This window comes from Cydia pomonella, chromosome 1 (genome assembly GCF_033807575.1).
Source record: "Cydia pomonella isolate Wapato2018A chromosome 1, ilCydPomo1, whole genome shotgun sequence".
NCBI classification, from domain to species: Eukaryota; Metazoa; Arthropoda; class Insecta; order Lepidoptera; family Tortricidae; genus Cydia; species Cydia pomonella.
The window spans coordinates 16,624,782-16,639,004 of NC_084703.1; the positions used below are offsets into that span (position 1 = coordinate 16,624,782).

At 36.2% G+C, this 14,223-nt stretch overlaps 2 protein-coding genes across 4 annotated transcripts in view; one reads left to right on the forward strand and one right to left on the reverse strand.

Moving 5' to 3' along the window:
* The first annotated feature begins 5,324 nt into the window (after positions 1-5,324).
* LOC133516912 (formin-2-like) lies at positions 5,325-7,184 on the forward strand. Of its 2 annotated transcripts, none has more exons than XM_061849955.1 (2): positions 5,325-5,737; positions 6,037-7,184. In XM_061849955.1, the coding sequence occupies exons 1-2, from the start codon at positions 5,720-5,722 to the stop codon at positions 6,754-6,756; spliced, it is 738 nt and encodes a 245-aa protein (XP_061705939.1). In that variant the 5' UTR covers positions 5,325-5,719; the 3' UTR covers positions 6,757-7,184. The 2 variants fall into 2 exon arrangements, with proteins under 2 accessions (XP_061705939.1, XP_061705946.1); XM_061849962.1 differs by having other exon boundaries at positions 5,708-5,923.
* The window catches only part of LOC133516923 (protein grindelwald), a 28,019-nt gene continuing 20,598 nt past the window's right edge, over positions 6,803-14,223 (reverse strand). For both annotated transcript variants that reach the window (XM_061849977.1, XM_061849986.1), the window contains exon 5: positions 6,803-13,778. In XM_061849977.1, coding sequence (XP_061705961.1) covers positions 13,461-13,778 — 318 coding nt within the window. In that variant the 3' untranslated portion in view covers positions 6,803-13,460. The remainder of the gene's footprint in view (positions 13,779-14,223) is intronic.

Consider the following 14,223-nt stretch of genomic DNA (forward strand, 5'->3'; position numbering starts at 1 on the left):
ATTTAAAACAAATGTATTTAATTCCACAATTCAATATATTAGGGCTAATTTAGACTATGAGAGAAGTCGCATACGAGATTCATTACATTCCGGTGTTTGATCGGTCGGCAGAATTCCGCAATGTAGTTAACATCCCATGCGGGTTTGGGCGCCATCTAAACAAGACCCTAAAGTACCCTTCGTATTCAGACTGCACCAGCATTACTGCAGCAGTAATGCTGCTGACTATCATACCATACTGCCACAAACGTGAAATTTTAAAATAGTTGACATGTTTTTAACTACATTTTACTTATGTATTCTTAAAACATGAAATTACAGCATGGCAACCATCATTGTATAAGATTGTCCCATCATAGGAGGTATGCAGTTTTACATCTCCTATAATGGGATTGGGCATAATATCCATTTTTTTACATCTCTGGAGTAACAACATTATGTGTTGTATACCTAATCTCATGGTAAATGCAATTAACAAAACTCATTCTAATTTACACGAAGCAAATATATTATTATAATTTAAAATACGTACTCACCTCTCTTAGCGGATTATTTTTTCAGTTCCACGACAACTTTTGGCTTGGCGCCAATTTCTTAAGAAAAAAGCAAATTTAATGAAACATCAAACTTAAGATGCTCTATGACTCTTGTTTATGGTAAAAGGTTGCCAGTACTTATAAACTAGTTTTAGTTACTTATTTTACAAAATTTGTGGTTTTATGTCCCATTACCGGTTCCTGTTCCATTATAGGTGTATCTACTATATATGGGTAGTTTGAAAGGTTCCTGTTAAGGTGACATTCGGCTCTCGACTGCAGCTACATTACTGCAGCGGTATTACGGCTGCGGCTTTCACAAGGGCGCTGCCACTGTTAATTTCCTTGATAAAATGAGTGATGTAGATGCAGTAATGAAGAGCTGAAATTGGCTACCGAATGTCACGTATAAGATATATGTAGGTTACGTATAAATATTTCTGAAGTATTTTTCCACAAAGAAACCATATGTAAGTGTTCATTATTCTCAAGAAGTTGAGGGTGTTATTGAGAAATTCCATCTATTGTGAGAGATTTCTGCGAAGACGGGACACTTTATTCATGGCATACCTATTAGTTTCATTTTTTAAACCAAATAAGTATATTCATTTTATTTCATTTTTATTTTATTCTTATTAGTGATTGACGATGCTTTAAATTAATAAGTTATAATTAATAGTGTAAATTAATCATTATTTTTCAATTATACGTATTAAGTAATTAGTAATGTATTATTATTATTGTAGTTTGTGGGCCTTTGAGTGCCACGTCGACCAGGCATTGGTCTGTTGTGACAGCCCTTTAAAGTTCATTACTGATGCCCGTTGAATCCAGGAAATTCCAGATACTTTGGGCCGTAATGTTCTGTAGCTCATAGGGTTGCAATACGTGCCGCCCTAGGTGGGTACTTCTTTTTGACATTAGTGGTCCACAGGAGCAGAGAATGTGCATTGCAGTCTCCTCTGACTCATGGCAGAACCTGCATGTCGCGTCTTGTTTCTTTCCGATTTGAAACATGTGTTTGTTCAATTTACAGTGTCCAGTCAAAATTCTGGTCACCGCGCAGGCTTTGTGTCTTTTGAGCCCTAGAAGCTCCCTAGCAGTTTTGCTGTTGAACCCTTTGATTAGAGCTTTCGAGTGTTCTTGTCCTTTTACGAACTTCCACCAATCGTTTGCCCTTATTTTTTCTAAATTGCTGAGCAGTGAATATGCATCCCGTTTTGTGATTCCACAGAACGGTTCTGGGCCGACCAGGGGTGTGTCTGCGCCCTTTCTAGCAAGTTCGTCCGCTTCTTCGTTTCCGTTAATGTCGGAGTGCCCTGGTACCCATCTAAGAGTGACTTTGTTGGAGTTTGCCAGTGCATTGAGGTTTGTTTTACAGTTCTGGACTAGTTTTGAGTTTGACTCAAGGGATTCTAGTGCCAGCAGAGCAGCCTGGCTGTCTGAGTTGATGTAGATATGTTGGTGTCGTAGGTTTTTATCCAGGTTAATCTCCGCACATTTGTTGATGGCGTAGACTTCAGCCTGGAAGATTGAGGCCTGTGTGCCCATGCTGACGCTGGCTCTGAGCTTAGGTCTCTCACCATAGATCCCACATCCTACATCAATGCCTTTCTTGGAACCATCCGTGTACCAAATATGGCTTCCCTCTTCGACGTACATTTGGTCGTTGGTCCATTTGTCTCTAGGAAGTATTGCTAGTAATGTATTGCAATTGGTCTTGTTATCGCAGAGTATCTTTTTTTATTATTAAGTATTATATTCGATATTGTAAATACAGGAAAAATAAATATTCAATTGATAATTTAACTTCTTTACATTTCAATTGAAACGAGAAAAACGCTGATAGTTTATTCTTTTCACTAGGGCTTGTATTTTTTTATTATTTCAAATGTTCACTTATTCTAAAATGGCGTAACTTCAATTCTATGCTAGAAGCTGATTGTATCGATCGAAAAAAAAACATGAAATAATTATGTTTTAAACTGGTCCGTTGTTGTTTTAATATATTTTTGATGAAATATCAGATTTCTACGACGATTTGGATATAATAACGGCTACTGATATTACTGATACATAACTATGACATCAGGCTTTTTCATACGCATACGACGGACCGACGGATAAACACTAACACAATTCTTCCAAATCATATGTAAAATTTCAGGTTTTCTAAGCTTAAATGAAATGTTGTCAACGAGTTCGAATTTTCGAAAGGGCCAATTTGTTCCTGCTTTCTTCTTTTTGTTTACTTTTTATAATAGCGCTCTGCTTTGTGGGGACATACTTCAGAGCTTGTAACTACTACCGATTTTGATTATATTGTTGGGCATGGTACCGTAAAATGGATGCGAATCCATAATTTCTTTTTTCAGTAGCTACTTTGATTTTTGGGCTCAGGTTGCTCTTAAAGTAATTTAATTATATTTTTAGACATATTTTTTCTTCTTTTGGCAACACTAAGTTGCCAAATCATACAATTTTAAAACCTTGCTCGAAAGCGGCGGATTTTCGTTTGAATTTAACTTCGTTTTTATGTGTTATTTGCAAAACAGAAAAATATAACTCATATTTTCCTTATTTATAATGGTTTTAACATAGAAAACGATTTAACCGCATTTAACGAACTTATGGAGTGGGTAGGCATGTATTGAGTGCCTTTTATTTATTTCATACCGTAGAACAGGCCATTACTGAGTGTTTAACGGATCACACTTACAGATCTTATAGTTATCAAATTTACTCGTGAACTTTTTTTTTTAATTTGGATATTGTTAATTTGGTACTATCCACAGAATAAATAATAGAACTAGGTACAGAAGGTTCACTGTATAACTAAACCCCTGTTTAGGTATACCGAACGTGCCTAAACGTTGCTGATTGGACCGAGCTCTTTCGAAAGACGTGGTATGGGCGTGGCTACCACTTCGAATCGAGTACCGTCACCTATTATAATGATGTTATGTTTAGTTTCATGTACCAGTTTAACAGATTTTTAAATTTCCTGCAGTAATAATGTATTCGACTGCAGCAATATTGCAGGACAACAAAACTGCCGACTGTATTACTGCCGCAAAATCAAAACGCATGTTGTTACCGTAACATATTAAATCATTTATTTCAGGCATAGCCCATAAAAGTGTTAGTACACAACATAACTTACAAGACTTTAGTTAGTACATACAGAAATCACAAACACAGACATAACCGGGTGAGCATAAAAGTAATGAAATGTCAATAATTTAAGTTTAGTGTGATTTAAATTGTCAATTAAGTAATAGAACATAATAATTACACTAAAATTAAAATATTAAAATTAAAAGCATTAATTAAATTTGGAAAATTATTAAAACGATATAGAATTAAAATAACAAATGAACAAAAATAGAAATATTTTGAAATAATAATAATTAAAACATGTCACCGATCAAAATTTACAAAAGTAGTGAGAAGGCCGATCCATCTTTTTCCCATGGCCCGGTAAATTGTCTTGTCATGTCATAAAAACTCACGTAAGTAAGTAGTGATTGATATAATGTTTCGTAGGAGATTTGGAGTTAAACCTTGACTATTATAACCGATATAAGATGTGGGTGGAATATATCCCTTGGCCTGATCAAGAATATAATAAGACAAAATCTAGTATGACAGTTCATTACTTAGACAGGCGATGGGATAACCGTAACCCACATTTTTATTTCTGGTTTAAAGGAAGATCTCCGACTTTCATAAATACATTTTTTACAAGGCGTTCAATACGGTTGCAACAGCATATAAAGTACGTATTAAGACACGCTGGTTCTTCGGGGCCTGGTAAAGGGTTAACATGGGTGAGTCCCACCTGTCGGCAAACAGTTTCAGGAGACTACTAGGGCACCCCCGCACCCTTTCGCACAATGAGGATCTCATGATCGCATGAAAACCATCAACCCCCGCCTCTGTAAACATGCCCGAAGCGCTGCACTTCCGGTGAAGCCCAGCAATGTTCTAAATGCGTTATTATATTGCACACGAAGTACGTCCTCCGCGCATAATTGACCCAGAGATTGCAGGTGTAAAAGCACTGGCCGTATGCCCGAAAGAGCGTTAGCTTTAGTTCTCTAATACACTTTGCAAATCCCCAAACCAACATATTGCAGCGGACGGACAGCGCCCTTCTCTCCCTCTCTATGTCCATATTATCAGAGAGGTCTTCAGTGACCCGGTGGCCCTCGGCTCAAATGAGTGCCACATACAAGTAATTGGTGGCACTGCCTCGTACGTGTTAGCATTATATCTGAGCCCATGATCCACTGGATACCTCTTTCAAACACCGAGCAAGTTTTGCAATGTGCCGAAAGATGGCGTGAGTAGCACCATGTCGTCTGCATAGCTGATATTGTTAATACAAACTCCATCAACCGAACACCTGACGTTGGTGTCGCTCAACTTCTCTATCAATCCGCACTCTAACCTGTACTCCTCCGAGAGAACACCTGCCCATTTCACACAATTTTTCTGGCTATAGTACCAGTATTTCAGGAGGGAAATTACCTCTGACGGTAGCCCTGATATAAATAAATAAAATAAATAAAAATTGTTTATTCCAGACCATTAAAAATCCATAGCGCTTTTAGTAAAAAATCTTAATATCTATCTTATTATCTATGTTAACTACAAACTAATCCATGCCTAACCACCTAACCATGAGGCTATTTATCCCTCCCAATCAACACAACGACCCAGTATTTAGTAAGCGGGCGGTCGAGTCTCACGGCCAACGTCCTCAGCATGCTATTTCCTCAACTTTTTGTCATAGGATTTTATATGAAACGAGGTCGAAGGCCTTAGATAAGTCCAGGAAACATGCAAAGAATTATATATAAATTATCAATAATTACATAGAAAACTTCCATAACTCAAGAACGAATACTTGTGGTAAACACATAAATTACCCTTATCAGTATTTGAACCCGGTGGGACCTGCTGCTTCATAGGCAGGGTCACTATCGACTAGGCTTGGAGGCTGTCAAAACGTCTAGGTGTGTTTTCCGTTTTTTCCTCATTCATTCACCTGTTATATAAGGGAAAACAAACGTACTTTCAGTCTACATAGTACATTGTGCATACTTAAAAATAGTTTAAAAAGAGCCCGCTTCTATTGTAGTACCGCAGACGTGCTTTGTTGTGGTTTCACAATAGCCATGGACCGTGCTGGTAAGGTGAGGAAACGTAAATAGTATAGTACGAAAAGATATGGGCCTACCTGTCAGGGCAAGCGTCGTCGTCTACATGAATACATAATAAACACTGACGAAAAAGCTATAATATAATATTGAAAAAAAAATATGAATATAATCAACCGCAAAAGTGACCTTTAAGCCCAACATTAAGCAAAGATGAAACCTGTAGGTACACATCGTAAGGCGTAATACGTATTTACTTTGCTATACTAATATACGCCCTACATTATTATATTAGTTATTAAAATATATAATTAAAAAGGTAATTTAATTTTTAGATTGCATCTTTGACTGTTTTGGTGAAAGTAGTATCATGTTCCATAGTTGGTTTAACTTACATGGACCCCCTCAATCTGGTTCCATCTACATCTCAGTTGAGGGGCGAAGATCCTTGCAAGCCACTTTACTGGTACCCTAGAAGAATTCCTGATTACTGCTACGCTCCAAAATCGAATGCCGCACCGCCACCAGCTAAGCTCATACCTGAACCACAACCAGACCCAATGCCATTGCCTTTGCCGCCGATACCGTTGCCTTTGCCGCCGATGCCGTTGCCGCCGATACCGTTGCCTCCGCCGCCAATGCCGCTACCTATGCCGATGCCGTTGCCTCCGCCGCCAATGCCACTACCCGTGCCAATGCCGATGTATTTACCAATGCCAGGGCCTCCAGCTGTGCCTCTACCGATGCCAGGACTAATGCCTCTTCCAGCGTACGCTGCACCCGCACCTTTGCCCATGGGGTCTCCAGCATACCCACTAAATTTACTGCCGGGACCAGGTATACCCGCGATTCAAAGAGGCTTAGTTCCAGGTGTGGAGGGTCTAGTATCTCCTGACGGAGCAATAAACATTCTGCCATTCTCGGACGCATATTCAGAGCTACTGGAGAAACATAAACAGAAAATGATAAGGAGAAGGCTGCAAAAACTTCTCGACGAATACGAGTATTATCCCAAGAAGAAAAATCATCGAAAACATGGCTGGATGGATTATTAGTAATACCGATAAGTTGAATTGAGATGTTTTCATTGAAACTAAAATATTATAATTAAACATTTATTACAAGTATTAATTAATATATAGGTACCTAACTTTACATTAAAACGTGACTTAAATAAGATATGTATATTTGTAAAATTACATATCAAGGACTATCAATCGACTGTGATTGATTGTCATTAGTCTTAATTATTGGACGGACTTCCTGAGGGCGACAAATGTACAAATTATTAAATAGACACTAATTATGAATATCAAAATACTTGTTAAATAAGTAGCTACGAATTACACTATCCTACCGCTATTTATAAATTTAAATAAGTGCCTAGTTTTATTACATGATATGAATAATTCGTCGCATTCTATAGGATGATATCAAGATCTAGATTCAGTCACTAAAATATATTTCTCGAAGGCAAATGTCATTGTGATTTTATTCTGTGGACTATTCTCATTTCCTTAATTGTCTGAGAGACGTCACATCAAAGACCCCAATGACAATCCATCCAAGGAGTCGTAGTTATATAGGGGAGTACATAGGTGCAATCTATAGAGATTTCACTGAGAAATAGATGAAGATAGTGATTGAAACTAAATATTTTTCTTAATACTTACCCTAGGTTTAATATTAACAAAATACTATTAATTTATATATTTTTTTACAATCAATGCTTAAGTACGTATTGCCACAAGGGTTCAATAACGAGTACAAAATAACTAAACTACAACCATACTAATAATCAACTGTTTGGCCAACCAAAACAGTGGGTTTATTATTAAGACTCGTCAGAGTCACTATTTTTTCACTTGCATAGGTATCACATGATTATGTAGCTTTTACTCTAGTATAATAGTCCAAGATCCCAGAGCCGCCAGACCTTACTGATTTTCTCATGAATAAAATGTATGGGATAATATAGTGTTAGTATATACTTTTAATGTCTGCATACTTGCTATATTGGCCCGACGGCCATTTGTCCGGTACAAGGTGCTAAAGTTAGGTAAAAATATTACTAACTTTTCTCAATATTCTCATGGCTGATTTTTATGTATGTTTTAGAAAACATTGTTAAAAATTTATAATCAACATTGCCAGACCTTTTCCGTCGACGATAACTATTACCAGATGCTTTAAAACTTTTAAAAAAATATCGTAATTTTACTTATATTCTCAATCTTGATTGTTATATATGATACTCAGGGAACTATTACAAACCATTTTGAAAGTAGCCAGACCAATTGCAGGGGCCTAACCATCCCCCAGACCCACATAAAGTTTTACATAAATACAAATATAAACTTTATGTGGGTTTGGGGGTTGGTTGGGGTCCCTCCAATTGGTGTCACTACTTATAAAATGTAATAGCAATAGTGCCCTCAGTATCATATATAAAATCAAGAGTGAGAATGAAAGCAAAGTTACAATATTTTTTGACAGTTTTAAAGCGTCTGTTAATAGTTACTTGCGGCGAAAATGGTCGGGCATTGTTGAGTATAAATTTTTAACAATATTTTCTAAAACATAAATAAAAATCAGGCATGAGAATTTAAGAAAAGATAGTAATATTTTTACCTAAGTTTAGTACCTTGTATCGGACAAATGGCCGTCGGGCCAATATAGCAAGTATGCAAACATTAAAAGTACATATTATCCCGTACATTTTATGCATGAGAAAATAAGTAAGGTCTGGCGGCTCTGGGATCTTGCTCTATAATAGGTCAGAGGAGACACATACGAACTATCACAAATAAGTCATAAGCTATTGCCGATTACAAGAGTTGCAAGACGATGGAAAACGGAATAATCTTTCTTCTTGCAAAACCCGGTTTTTCCTCAATTCCTGACCGATGTAATTACTTATTAAGGTGGCAGCTCATATCTTGCATTTGGCTAACACTCAGGCTATGCATTTTAATTATTGTGCATTATATGGTACACTATACCTATAGTTATTCATTGCATGACCCCTTAATATAAGTATTTGACGTTGAACTAGGGCACTATCTATCTGTTACTAATATTCAACAAGCGGGAGCAAATGATTGGATCGGATTACCAAGTTAGCAAGCGAAAGCTAATAACATCGACGTCCTATTCAAGAGCAAATTTAATAGGTTTATACGGGACATTAATCTGCGCTGAATCAGGTATTCCACTTCAGTAAACATATTTTGTTATCTCTTAAAAGTCAATTCATTTGATAGCCTACTCACTTAAAAAACATTGTATGCTTAACCTAATTACTAATCTAATGGAATGTAATGTATGGACGGTCCTTATTTTAAAACTAAGTTAAGTACTGTACAAATCATAAAACTTCATAAAGAAAATTTTATAATAATTTGTATGTGTTAGGTACGTAATCTAGACTTAAAGTGGTTTTAAAGAAAAATAAGCATAGATTGTATACATATGTGTCTATATATTGTATAAGGTTCGTTTACTGCTCGTTTGGAGTAGTTAGGAAACTGTCAGCTATGAATGGTTATATAAATAAAGAGACCGCTGTAATGTGACCTACTGACGCTGGTTTCAGTTTGTGGATAAATTGGCCATCTTGGTGGGACCAACACTTGCGTAGAAAGGCTGATAAGATAATGGAAAGGGTAACCACTGACCACATCCACATTACATAAAGGGTATAGCAGGATAACCTAAGAAAAATTATCCCCAGCGTTTTTGGATCGAAACTATAATCAAACGATGCCTTTTGAGGAGGTAATACCCTGCACTAAGTTTTATCCCTCTGTTACCCCCTGGGGGTAAAATCACCCGATTAACCCCAAAACTGTTTTATTTATTTTTTCCTAAACTATGAAAGTGACGAATTTCAAATTTTGTACAAATATTAATGAGGCTAAATGCTATATGTTGAAAAAATATGACCCCCCTAACCATTTAAATTCTTGTAAAATAAATAAAAAATAATCAATCTGTATAACAAATTTGGCTCTTGGTACATACACCATTTTTTTTTTCAAACATGAACAAATTTATATTCTACATCATACAAGTTTCATTGACCTAGCCCAGAAAGAACAGAGGGATGAAACTTTGTGCAGGGTATTACCTCCTCAAAAGGCATCAAGACAATTTTTCTTAGGTTATCCTGCTATACCCTTTATGTTCTTAGTTTTTAGACATTATTATTTTATCAAGTGTGAAACTTATATTAGAATCGGACCAAGCTAACTCTGAACACCATTCTCATTGCAATGACAAAGTCTGGCAATGGGGTCTCTATTGTTTCCCATAAAGTTTTAAGTCATAATTATGACTAATGATAATATGACTTTCGATAATTATGCGAAAGAAAGGGACCCGCTGGCAATGTCCTCGATAATACATACCAAATTTCTATGAAAATTTGACATTTATAATGACAGTTCCTCGCTTTGCTGCAAAGTTAGTGTTGGTAGACTCTACTTTAGGGAAAGAGATAGGGTATTTGTACCGGTTTTGATAAAGAGTGATCCTTCTGATCTAAAGTTGGCTATCCCACTCGGATATATTCGTATATTTTCCACTTCAGTACCCCTAGTGTAAATAAATTCGATTTCCAAACGTGACGTACGCGTTTGCGTTTAGTCTCATTTTGTATTGAATTTCGAAAGAGCGCGCCAAGCGGGACGTTTTGGAAACTCAAAATCCTATACAAAATGACACTTAACGCAAACGCGTTCGTCACGTTATGATGTCGATCAAAGTTACACTAGGGGTACAGATAACCATGTTCGTTGTAGAGAATGAGGTGTCAGTGTCATGATAAAGATACCTATTCGTGAAATAGAATGTTGAAACTAGTGAGAGTTGAGTGATTTTTTAATATAATATACGATTGTAGTACTCACATATCCTACTCATAATAATAAAAACGTTCCTGTGTGCAATAAATAAGCTTGAGCGATTAGTAAATGTTTCTGTCTTAATAAGGTTTGTTATGTTTTGTAATAATAGGTACTTCAATATTGTTTGACGGTATAACATTGTATTATTATGTTAACAAAGTTAAGTCCAAGTTAAACGAAGAGCGAACAAGCAATGTTTTAAATAATACATTCATAAAGACTTTTGGCATGCATAGTGAACCGCTCCGTTGGCTAAATGACGGTATTACTCAACCTTCCGTTTGGTGGATGGACCGACATTAAAACCGTCGCTCTGCTCGTTAGTCAAATAAATAGCCTCGTGGCACTACAGCAGATAGCGGTGGACAACGCTTTCGTCTGTGAATGATTTTTGTGACATGTCACTACCAATTTAGGATATACATTTCTCTGACGGATTTGAATCCTCCGGATATACGTCAAAAGTGCCTATAACCTCATTGATATTTATTTTCTCCTTGCATAGCTCATATTTTGTAAACATTTTGCATTAGTTCTCTTAGAAAAAAAACTATTTTCCCAGGAAAAGGTACAAGTACACGTTTAGGTAAAATGTTCATATCGATTATATGATGGTGACAGCATCTGTAAATTTTATTGTGAAAGTGTCCTTTTCGACTATGAAATTTTGGTACCTTTTGATTGAGAACATTACTAATTTATTATCCAGATAGGAACTCATTTAAGTTGCAGTCCTGTTTTCTAGTTCTCTATTTATATTCGCTGATTGATGATTCTTTAGGTATCAAATAAAAATTCTCAACGTCATTGGGTACTTACGACATGAGTAAGTAACTTTTTTTGCTGTCACTTCTCACGACTATTGGTGTAAAAAATGTAGCAGACACTTTCCACATAATTTTGCAGCCGCAATGCCAAGTAGTCAATCAGTATTAAAAATAACACTTTAGTGGTCCACCAGTTATCTCATTCAATCATTTCTGCAAATATACATACAACATGTAGATGTTTTCGTTAATTTCGAGGGAACCTCTTTTAAGTGGCAGGAATGTCTTCCACTATTCATTATTTGAACTTCTTTCATTCATCTTTGACTGCTGATTCGTACTTTAGGCAAACATTCCAAATATTATTTATAGGTATTTATATACATATATATATATATACATATACATATATATTACATATATAATATATACAGAGAAAACATCCATAACTCAGGAACAAATATATGTGCTAAATACACAAATAAATGCCCTTACAGGGTTCGAACCCGGGACCTCGTGCTTAGTAAGCAGGGTCACTACCGACTAGTTTAGGTGGAACCCTATAAACATAAATCAACCACTTTGGCCTTATCAAATACATGACCACGAATCCGATAAGAGACCAAATACAAGAATGGTTATGTTCACTAACAAAGTATTAATATATGAAAAAGCACCCAAGCCACACAAGCCTAAAAAACTTCTAAATTCAAAAACTTAACAGGATACACAGTAAGCAACTATTTATAACGGTCCAACACATACAACGAACATTTACTAAGCAAAACTACTTCAGCCATGCTGAATGCTTAACCCGAGTCGAACTCGCTCTAATACACATAAAATATTTAAAACAAGATAACTGAAATATATAGAGAATTATTACTATCGAGGTCGTAATAGGGTCAATGTTTCTTTAGAATCACTTTCCTAGACACTTTTATAAAAGTGCCAAGAGATTTCGAAGGTGTTTTCGCTTATCAGATAGAAGTATGAAACTGAAAATACTATACAATTAGAAATTTCTTCAAAATCTACAGCCACTTCGTCAAAAAAGTAAAATGGTGTAATCGATTTACAAATTATCCAATATTAGAATGATATTATTTTATTTGTGCACATACTACATGTACATTTTACACCCAGCCGCAAATTTGCATTCCCGCTTTATAAATGAATTCATTCCTAAAGTAAAGTCCATGCAGTTTTGTAGTTCGATGTACGTATTTTAAAAAGCATAAGAAATTGAAGAAAAATTCTTTACTTCTAACTATAAGTATATCCCCCTCATTTACCAAGGTATCAGAATGCTGGGAACTACTTAACGTAGGTGCATGTACCCAAAACAACCAGATTTGGACTATCTTAACTCCTGCTGTCCATTTATTATAATACCAAGATACTATGTACAATAAGCAATGACTTGAGCAAAGCGCAGCCATCCCTAACCATATAATAACTAATACAAGTATAAAATATTATAATAATAGTTCTATAAAGTTTATACATTAAGTACTTACAATGAGATGCTACAGGAGATTTACGAGACCATACAACTCTTATGAAGATTCTCAAAGAACAAAATTTACCATTTATGAATGTTACTAATTTATTTTTATTGCTCTCGTATCCATATTTCCATTTAATTTGGTCCTATTTATGATCTTTATGATATTCTTATTGATAAGATCCTAGTTAAGAACAAGATTTTTAATCAAATCTTGATAAATGAAGTCTTCCGTAAGGTATTACCTACCTAATTAACAAGAAAACGATGTATGTATTCCTCCATCCGTATTTTTTTCTTAGTATCGAAAAAATAGGATACACACACAATAATCTCAAAATCAATACTTGAGCTGCACTACGAAGGGCTAAGCACTACCGAAATGCTTCGACTGTTGATTTATCTTAAATAGTACCTACGTGCTCGGTGCAAGTTACAACTATCGAAGGAATCTAGGTTTTAAAGTAGACGATGACTAAAGTCGCTCAGATACGTGTCGTATGTTGATACAAAGAGATTACTAAATATTTTTAATAGTTAGATTAAATAGTCTCCAATCTGGTGCCAACCGCTGAGCATTAAAACTTGTGACTGGTTGCGGCGCGCTCGGGAGGAGTGACGTTCATGGCCATGTTGTCGTACGAGAAATCCAAGGTGGTGTCCTCGGCGGGGTGCCGATTGCTCAGCGCCGTGCTCATCGTCTTGGGGGTCGTGGCTCCCTGGCTCTTTTCGGTCTGCGAGGTCCTGGTCTCCAGGTCTCGCGCGTTTAGGGGCTGCGGCCGTTTTAAGGGTTCAGGATTCGGTATATCTAATTTAAGTTCTGGTTTCGGTTTCGGCATTTCCGCATGAGGGTTGTGATGGGTGAGTCCCGTCGCGGGATACTGCTTTACTCGATTCTGAAAGAAGTTTAAATATTTTTTCTGTTCAGTGACTTTAGTGCTGTTGATGTCAGGATTCAGAAAGGAAACGGAACAATTCTTGCAACATTAAAAAAGTTGTGTGCCGTGAATTTTCACAAACAACGCCAAGTTGTATGACTACCTAAAGTAGTTTATCTCTTGAAATCGAATTGATTTTACTTCTATTTATGTATAAGTTCGGTCACGCTTCACTCTCACCGTCGTCGTGTTTCCTACGGTAACTCGAGCATGCTGCCCCCGAGCTTACACACTAAATTTACTAAGACTTAGTAAAGACCTATCTACGCACACGCACACGCACACTATTTATTGTACATTGCACACTGTTTTAATTCTTGTACAGAATATTTTCATGTGAAATTTAACTACATTAGCATTACTTAGCATTAAATATTATTATTTAACGGATGAACGTCAAAAA